At 39.4% G+C, this 10,184-nt stretch overlaps 1 protein-coding gene across 1 annotated transcript; it reads right to left on the bottom strand.

The window, feature by feature from the left end:
* Window positions 1-801: 801 nt before the first annotated feature.
* Window positions 802-8,886, bottom strand: tusc2a (tumor suppressor 2, mitochondrial calcium regulator a). Its single transcript, XM_051707125.1, has 4 exons — window positions 8,754-8,886; window positions 4,979-5,190; window positions 3,829-3,949; window positions 802-2,094 (listed from the first exon to the last, which is right to left on the bottom strand). The coding sequence occupies exons 2-4, from the start codon at window positions 5,125-5,127 to the stop codon at window positions 2,029-2,031; spliced, it is 336 nt and encodes a 111-aa protein (XP_051563085.1). The 5' UTR covers window positions 5,128-5,190; window positions 8,754-8,886; the 3' UTR covers window positions 802-2,028.
* Window positions 8,887-10,184: the final 1,298 nt, after the last annotated feature.

Raw genomic sequence — 10,184 nt, 5'->3', positions numbered from 1 at the left:
CTGCGTGAGACTCGATAGGGAAAGTAAATGTTAAAATTGTGTGTTTTTATGCAAGCTGAATATAAAGGGGGATGCTTGTTAGTGTATAATGTTTTGTAATGTTGAGATTTAGAAGAGTTTCCGTTATGTTGGAGTTTTGGGGGTTACTATTATGGTGAAGAGTGAAGCTTGAGCTAACGACGAGGACAGGTAGATGTCACACATGATATTGACTGCAATTGTTGCGCTAACCATAGCATAGTTACTAAACTACACTCTGTAGTGCTTCCAACCAGCATGTATTTAGCATGCTAACATTCACTTTTACTAGTTAGTACATGAAGATATAAAAACAATTTATTTGAGTATCATTGATATGTCTGAATTTTTTGGGTTTACTCAATTCAACTAAGTTCACAAAGTGGTACACAAAGTGTTTGTGTTGAGATTACATTATCATTTTAAATTAAGAAAACACATTTCAAACACATGGAACCACTGTCCACGACTGAATCCAGTTCAGACAGAGAGATGATTTTTTTTATTTAGTTTAGGGAGTTTACAGTTCCATTAACAACTCTTTTAGTACTTTTTGATTATTTGGAAATAGCAAACACATTTCTTTTTGCATTTATTACCCTCAGCAGCCTGTTGCCAAATTATTTAATTTCAGATTTCAACAGAGCACATTTAACACATCAGATTAAAAAAAATAAAAAAAATAAATAATAATAAATCTTGTAAAAATGAGCCATAAATGCAATCCAATAATTGATCCTAACTAGGCTGTATATTAAATAAAAATTCAAAACAAACAAAAAATGTGATAACATATTTAATTCATTTATTCTTTTATAAAATTCCACTGATTACAACAAAAGTCATGTGTATCTTTAACTACACACTGTCATATGAACAACCAGTCAGTAACTTCACTGCCTGACTGAAGTTTCACAAGTCTCCAGTACAACATTACATAACACAGTAACATTTCTTATTTCATTTCAAGTTGGACATGAGAAAAGTCGAAACTTGTGCGTCAGTAAGATTAATTCAGTAACTGCTCAGACTGGTGTATTTTAAATCACTATAAAGCGTATGCTCATAAGAGTCAACTGTTTGTGAACCGCACTACATTGGTCACGCTGTATGTTTTTGATTCACTAAAAAACACAGCTCATAATAGCCATTTGCTGAATCGGCCTACACTAGCAGCACTGTATGTTGCGAGGTGTAGATTCAAAAGAACCGGCTCATTTAAGTCATTTGTTTGGGAATCAGACTACACTAGTTGCGCTCTGCGTTTCACACTGTAGATTCAGAAATGTCCAATCACTTAAAAAAAATAAAAGTACACATCTCCTCAACAAGCTGTGATTTGCAGTATCATTCATGTTTGTAGCAAAAATGGAACAGGAGAATTGACATGCCAGTTTAATACTCAGGGTTAGGTGTTTGATCAAATCCCTAAACCCAAGTATGAACAATAACAGTAGTGATTCTTGCCTTAGCAAGCACCATTAATAACAAACAGCTCGACCACAGCTCATTGTGCCTGTTTTTTTACTCAATAAAAGTATTTAATCTGCTTAACTATTTTAAGTATGTCAACTAATAATTTACTGTACATCAAATGATTACAAACGCAGATCTGGACTGAAGCCCAACAAACTGAGGCAGTCTTACAACAGAATATTATAATATATAATACAACAGTAAACACACAGCAAATGGTCAACATCAACAAACACATTTGATTTATTTACAGTCCCTGCATTGCTCTTAGTTTCTTACATACACACTCTTGCATACATGCATACTGTGCTGTACATCACAGAAGACATATGTCTGCTATATATATATATATAATGACACCAAAACCCAAATCAGTACATGTGATTAATCTTTTTTGGTCAAAGCCACGTGAAGGATGGAGTAACAGAGAGCCATGGGCCATCCTTTCAGATGAACACCGAAGTGTGTAGGAAGTTTAGAATGACTGTGGTGCGTCTACAGCAATATCAATTCCCAAACACGGAGTCTGTGTCCTTATATTTCACAAATTATGACAGGGAAGTCGACGTGGATTCGCGGGTGATCCAACTTAACGATTCCCTGCAAATAAGAAATATAAAAATGATTTAAAAAGCTTTAACCACAAACAAACAGAGTTATAAAACCAACATGTCCAACACAAGGAAATGCTTAAAGGGACAGTTCACCCAAAAATGAAAACTCTCTCATCATTTACTCACCCTCATGCCACCCACTCACTTTCAGAATGTGAAAGAAATAGATATTTATAGTAAAAAAGGACTTAAATATTAATCTGTTTCTCACCCACACCAATTTTATCACTTCTGAAGACATGGATTAAACCACTGGAGTTGTATGGATTACGTTTATGCTGTCTTTATGTGCTTTTAGGAGCTTCAGAGTTTTGGACCCTGTTGACTGGTATTGTACACTGTAAAAAATATCTGTAATTTTAATGGTAAAAGATTGTAAAAATGCTACAGTAAAAAAAAACTTTAATTGGTTAATGGGTAGTTACCTTAAAATATACGGTAAAAAATGATGATATATTTAAAAAGACAATACATGTATATTACATTTTACGGTAAAATGTTGTAAAAATTACCTTTTTTTAGATGTAAAAAATATGATTTTACCATATAATTAATGGTAAAAATGTATATTATGTTTAAAAAGAGAGTACATGTACTTTTTACAGTAAATTAATGTTACAATTACGGTAAAAAAACAATAATGGGTGTTCCTAGAATTCCCTCCGTGACATCACATTTCATTATATTTTATGGGAATAGTTATGTTTCTTCTTATTCTTAAAATCACTTATCTACATTGGGGTGTTCTGTGTTATATCCGATGTAGTTTAGTTAATGTTTACTGCATTATTTTAATTTCACATGTGTTACCCTGATGGTGTTTATTGTTTGTGTGAGTGACACTGAGCACTGTCTCGACATGTTTAGTGGTCATTGCTCTTGGAAGGGTCACTATTGATGAACTTCATGTCATCATATGCCTTTCAGTAATTACTACGGTGAGTAACAATACATTATAAAGTGAAAAGCAGATTTTTAGTTTCAGAAGGTTAAAGTATTAAGTTTATATCATATAATAATATAAACGGTAAAGCAGAGTATGGACCTGCAGAGCTGAAATATTGTTCTAAAAATCTTCATTTGTGTTCTGCTGAAGAAAGAAAGTCATACACATCTGGGATGGCATGAGGGTGAGTAAATGAGAGAATTTTCACATCTGGCTGTTTTTTCGGTGTCTCACACATGAGCGGGAAGCTTTTAGGATTTTTCAAGGGCACACTATTGGCTTAATTTTAATTAGATTAATAGATTTGTTTTTTGATACTGTATGTATTGGTTTTAGAAATGTGTTGTTTCGGTGTGTAGTAAATGTAACTGTTTGTGTTTTTTGTCGAGACCAAAGAAAAGATTTCAGCCGTGGCTGGACAATAAAGTGAACTAAACTAAACTAAACTAGGATGCCGTGCCATGATAAAAGAACATAAACTTTTGAAAATGTGTCTCCAGACAGCTGCTTGTTTTCCATTAGTTGCGCTGTGTCTAGCTTTTTTTAATGCAAGAATGCATTCTGTCTGAACGACTCTAAATGATCAGTACACTGATGAGTCAAAACATTATGACCACCTGCCTAATATGCTACACGTTGACTATGAGAACTGATTGCTCGCTTACCTTCTAATCTACTCAGATCTTGACATGTGGCCTTGTTAGTAGATGATCAATGATATTCGCTTCACCTGTGAGTGATCATAATGTTTTGGCTCATCAGTGTATATCTCACCTGAGGTATGAGGTTTTTCTGAAGTCTCTTTAGCTTGGCTCTCTTTCTGCCATTTTTGGTCACCACAGTCTCCTCATAGAACTCATGAGCCAGATCTCCATCTTCATCAAAATACAAGGAACTGCAACCACAAACAACAGCCTGTAACTACAAATGACCCAACTTACCATGGTAAAATATGACCTAATTCAACTAAGTAGCTCTTAGATCAATGTTCTGGTATTGCAGATTTAAAGTCAACATCAAATGACATTTGCAAGTTGCAATCCATTTTACTTCCGTAACGTGACATTTCCAAGTGAAAGAAAAATGGGGGACAGGTCTTGATTTTATCCACCAGGATTTGATTGGCTTATGAAATGTTAGACTATGACATTATTGGTTAATATACTTGAACTGTCCACATTAAGACCAGGAACCTGTATTAAGAAAGTAAATATGGTCGATTTTGATTTAATGTTGACTTAAATATTCCGGGTTCATTCGACAGTATTTTTAGCATAATGTTGATTACCACAAAAATAATGTTGACTCGTCCTTTCTTTTCTTAAAAAAAATACAATAATAAGCAAAAATGGAGGTTGCAGTGAGACACTAACAATGGGCCCATTTTTGGAGGGTTTAAAGACAGAAATGTGACTTATAATTTTATAAATGATTTTATAAAAGCACTTTCTTTTAAAACGTGTGTATTATTTCAGCTTTAAATTGTCGCTTAAGGGTTTATGGCATAATGACTTTATGGAAACGAAGTTGTAAAATTGGACAACTTTATACACAAAAGTTTAGTAAGCGATTTTATCATACTAAAATAATGTTAACACACACACTGTTTACATCTTGTGGCTATAATTTTGAAACAGTCAGTATTTTAACATTTATGGATTGGCCCCATTTACTTTCATTGTAAGTGCCTCAATGTAACCTAAATGTTTGCTTTTTTTTTTTTTTTTTTTTTTTAAAGAAGAGGGACATGTCAAAATTATTATTTAATTTTTTGGGGTGGTAATCAAAATTATGCTACAAATGCTCTTGATTAAGCTTGTATTGAACATGGAATATTCTTTTAAATCAATTACCTGTATGATCACTAAAATGTGAGGTTTTGCTCACATTTGACTGAACAACTTTAAAGACTTTACATGTTTACCTTCTCCTTGTGAATACAAATGGTGTTGCATTCTTTGAGCCGCGTATTCGGGCTAAACACTGTTCATTGACCTCACCAGGAGGTTCTCTTCCAGGTCCTGTACTGGTAAAAGGCCAGACTCCTTTGCTTTTGGATCCGCTGCCTCCCATGTTTAATGGTGATGCATTATTCTGCAGGAGGTGGACTGGCCAGCAGATCACTTCAGTTCACTCCTGAAAAACAGAGAGATTGTTGCAGACTTCTGTTATTAAAGCAAAGCCATATGGCAATGCAGTGGCTTGTGGTGTGGCTTCAAAGCACTACTGTGGCTGCTGTAGTTCTCTTAACTCAGCACAAAGGGATTGCAGTGAGGTTTGATTATAGTCTAAAGCAGGGCAGTTCAAATAACACCTGGAGTCAGGGTCTAAAATTAACACTTCAAGAATGCCAAATGCAATTAAAATTTGGCTTTGATAATGTGGAGGCGTGGCTGAGAGTGGAGAGTAAAGCAGGGGAGTTGAGTGGTGAATGATTTCCACCTGTGCTTAACACCTGTCTTGTGTTTTAGTGAGGAGTGATTGGGGCTTTTAAGGAGAGGAGACAGCAGCATTCAAGAGAGAGAGCCCAACTGAGAGAGAGTGTGTGTGTGTGTGTGTGTGTGTGTGTGTGTGTGTGTGTGTGTGTGTGTGTGTGTGTGTGTGTGTGTGTGTGTGTGTGTGTGTGTGTGTGTGTGTGTTGGCCGCTGCTGTTTTGCAACTTTGAGTTTTATGAGAAGTTATACCATTGCACATTTAAGCGAATGTGTTTTTGCTGACATTCCTCAGTTGGAATCGCCGTTTCCTGCTTCCTCATTCCTTGAACCTCATTCCACTGGTGCCTAAACCCGGGATTGAGGGAGATATGTCGTCATGGAGTCCTCGCCGTTGGCGGACATCATCAAGACCCTCGCTGGCATCAACCAGACTCAACACCAGGCCCTCCTGGAGCTTCGAGCGGAACAGGAGCAAAGTTTCGAAGCGCTCCTGCAAGCCCAGGTGGAGGACCGTCGGGTGTTCCAGAGCTTGCTGCCGCATGGTACTCCAGCAACGACACCGGCCGCGGGACCCCCCACCTCAGATCACCCTGGCCAAGATGGGTCCCCAGGATTACTCCGAAACTTTCTTTGAGCTGTTTGAGCGGGCCGCTGCGGGGTCGGGCTGGCTCCAGACACAGCGGGCAGTCCGCCTGCTGCCGCTTTTGTCGGGGGAGGCTCAGCTCATGGCCCAACAACTGCCGGTGGCTAACCTGCTAAATTACCGGATCTGAAGAGGGCCATCCTACAGCAGGTCGGCCAGCACCCCGAGCAACATCTTAAGCGCTTTCAGACACTGACCTACGGGGAATTCGGCCGCTTATGCGCTTTCACCCAGCAGCTCCGGGATGCCTGCCAGAGGTGGTTGCTAGCGGAGGACCGCAATGCCGGGGATCAGTTCATCGACTGGCTGCCCAAAAAGAACCGCGGAGTGGGTCCGGTGCCACCACCTGACGTCCTGGATGATGCAGTCCGCCTGGCTGGGGACCACTAGACAGCGTATTCGGGAGATGGCCAAGCCCTATGGTAGTGGTACGCAGTCGTCCCTACCGTTTACCCGAACACAAAAAAGGTAGTGTGTGAGAAATTGAGGGCTATGCTTGACATGGGGTAATAGAAGAATCCTACAGTGATTGGGCCAGTCCGGTAGTCTTAGTCCCTAAGAGTGACAGGTCGGTCCGGTTTTGTGTGGATTACAGAAAGTGATCACTGTGTCTAAATTTGATGTATACCCAATGCCTCGCGTTGATGAACCGCTCGATAGGTTGGGTGCGGCTCGTTTTTATTCGACACTGGATTTAACAAAGGGATATTGGCAGATTCCCTTGACTCCCATGTCCCGAGAAAAAACTGCCTTTTCCACTCCGTTCGGCTTACACCAATTTGTTACTCTTCAGTTTGTTTGGGGCCCAGGCGACGTTTCAGTGACTCATGGACAAAGTGCTTCGCCCACACACTGCATATGTCGTTGCCTATCTGGATGATATAATCATCTATAGCAACGATTGGCAGCTGCACATCCAGCATCTGAGGGCTGTCCTGAGGTAGCTGAGGTGGGCGAGACTCACGGCAAATCCAAAGAAGTGTGCAATTGGGTGGGTGGAAGTATGGTTTCTGGGCTTCCACTTGGGTCATGAACAAGTGCGTCCCCAAATTGATAAGACAGCAGCCATTGTGACTTGTCTGAGGCCCAAGTCCAAAAAGGGGGTGAGACAGTTCCTGGGGTTGGCTGGCTATTATCAGAGGTTTATGCCTAATTATTTGGACGTCACCAGCCCGCTGACTGATCTCACTAAAAAAGGAGCGCCAGACCCGGTCCAGTGGATGGAGCCGTGCCTACAGGCTTTCTTACAAGTAAAAGTGGCACTCCATAGCAGTCCACTGTTACATTCCCCTGACATCTCTCTCCCTTTTCTTTTACAGACGGATGCATCGGACAGGGTTTGGGGGCTGTGTTGTCCCAGGTAGTGGAGGGTGAGGAGCGCCCTGTGCTGTACACTAGCCAAAAGCTCTCTGTACAAGAGTCTAGGTACAGCACGACAGAAAAGGAGTATCTGGCCATCAAGTGGACGGTGCTCACTCTCCGGTACTACCTGCTTAGAAAGGCCGTCACCCTCTGTTCGGACCATGCCCCGCTCCAGTGGCTCCACCACATGAAGGATACTAATGCGTGGATCACTCGTTGGTATCTAGCACTTCAGCCCTTTAAATTCGAGGTGGTCCAAACGCCAGAGGCGCAGATGGCTGTGGCTGATTTCCTCTCTGGGGGGGTGGTCGGTGGCAGACCGGACGGTTCCTTGTCCTGAGTCGAGTTTTATGTGAAGCTATACCATTACGCATTTAAGCGAACATGTTTTTGTTGTCAATAAAAGTGACATTCCTGAGTTGGAATCGCCATCTCCCTCTTCCTCATACTTTGAACCTCATAACAGATAAGTAAATTAAATTGAATTATGAGCCGGGTGGCTGGAATTGCAACATCTTGCACGGTGGAAACAAAAAAACAAAAACAGCTAAATTATTCCTTCATCATATTGCTGTGACTATGTGACATTTGACTAAATAATGCAGAATACAGTTTTATTGGTAAAATTTAGGGGCAGCAAGTTCACTTGCCAGTGACAGTTGCGACCAAAAAGGTCATTTTGATTCTGTCTGAAAAGTACAGACTTTAATGCTGTTGTTCAGATTGAGCATTGGTTTGAAAAAGGGTTAATTAATTGTAAACCGAGTGGCAATAAATAGGACTAAATATTAGTATTGCATCATTTAAAAGCCAACAGAAGAGTTATTAGTGACAGGGAGAGAAATTAATGTATGTTCCCTTAAAACTCTCATGTGACAACTGACTTGTCAAATGAATACATAATTAATCATCATTTGTTGTCGACAGTCTCTAAATACACATATCTGCTGGTTAAAGCTGTAATCCCGGTTAGCATTTCGACCATTTCAGCATGTTTACAATGTCACTTAACCTACAAGCAACGATTATTTACAGATCTGTCATTATATATATATATATATATATATATATGCGGTAAGAATTCACTTTTTGTTATAGACAACTAGAAGCAAAAAGGATGTTAAAGAGTTGCCTATTAGCAATGTAAACAAGAAAGAAGCCATTCCCTGCAATCAAATAAATGAGAAAGCACGCCAATCTTACATTTCGGTTCTGTATCATACCAAAAAATAAGTAAACAATGTGAAGAGCATACATACAGTTCGTGTAAATATCATTGTTTTGACTCTTCATCATGACTGTTGTCTTGAAGCACTTTGACGTATCTTACGGCGTCATATTTACGCGCCTCATTACGAAGAAGGACGTTAACGGTCGTGTCTAGAAGGGAACCCTCTATCGTCAATCTCGCGAGATTCTTACAGCAACGAGAAGTGCTCGTAAAATATGTTTTGATGAACAGTCAGTTTTGATGATCAGTTCAAGCTCTAAAATAAATATTTCACATAATAAATTTGTTAACTTTAGCTCTACATCTGCTACTTTCGGTCATGAGATATTTTCCAGTTCTAAAAGAGATAAACGTCTTTAAACGGCAGCTATTTTTTTTTTCAACACAAACACTTTTTAATTCATGAATTGCTAGTAATGCCAATTAAGTCACAATATTAGAATCTAAGATTTAATGTAATATGTGCCTTAACGTGAACTTATGTCAAAATATTACTGTATCCAAGAAACATGGGATGCTATATGAGATTTCAAGAAGACAACAGGATAAGGCAGAGGCTATTTGCACTAAGTGCAAATAGTGTTAGAAAGATACTATTACTATTTGCAAATAGTCACTCTATGATAATAATAATAATAAAATTTTATATTATTGGTATTATTTAAGTTTCTAAAGCTTTCCATCATAAATATGCTGAGATGCGAGCAAAAAAGCACAGGCCAAAGCATCTTAAGAAGTTGACGAGAGTGGGATCCCTTCTCGACATGACAGTTATATACAGTATATTTTTATATATATATATATATATATATATATATATATATATATATATTTGTATCTTTTTTTTTTATTCCCTTTTCTCCCAATTTGGAATGCCCAATTCCCACTACTTAGTAAGTCCTTGAGGTGGCACGGATACTCACCTCAATCCGGGTGGCATAGGACAAGTCTCAGTTGCCTCCACTTCTGAGACCATCAATCCGCGCATCTTATGTGGCTCGTTGTGCATGACACCACGGAGACTCACAGCATGTGGAGGCTCATGCTACTCTCCACGATCCACACACAACTTACCACGCACCCCATTGAGAGCGAGAACCCCTAATTATGACCACGAGGACGTTACCCCATGTGACTCTACCTTCCCTAGCAACCGGGCCAATTTGGTTGCTTAGGAGACCTGGCTGGAGTCACTCAGTATGTCCTGGATTCGAACTCATGACTCCAGGGGTGGTAGTCAGCGTCAATACTCGCAGAGCTACCCAGGCCCCGGGTTTAAGTATTTCTAAAGAAGTACGTAGAAAAGGAAACTGGTAGCAGTACATCCTAGAATCCACGCAACAAAGTTTCGGTAGGTGGCGATAATGCTCCAATTGGTGGTAGCCAATTGCCGTTAAACAACAGGAATATGTTGGTGCAGAGAGTTAAATATGGTGTTGTTTCGAATTGTGCTCCCCAT

This window comes from Myxocyprinus asiaticus, chromosome 9, assembly GCF_019703515.2.
Source record: "Myxocyprinus asiaticus isolate MX2 ecotype Aquarium Trade chromosome 9, UBuf_Myxa_2, whole genome shotgun sequence".
Classification (NCBI taxonomy): Eukaryota; Metazoa; Chordata; class Actinopteri; order Cypriniformes; family Catostomidae; genus Myxocyprinus; species Myxocyprinus asiaticus.
The sequence above is the reverse complement of the archived record's forward strand: the minus strand, read 5'-3'. Positions and strand labels throughout refer to the sequence as shown.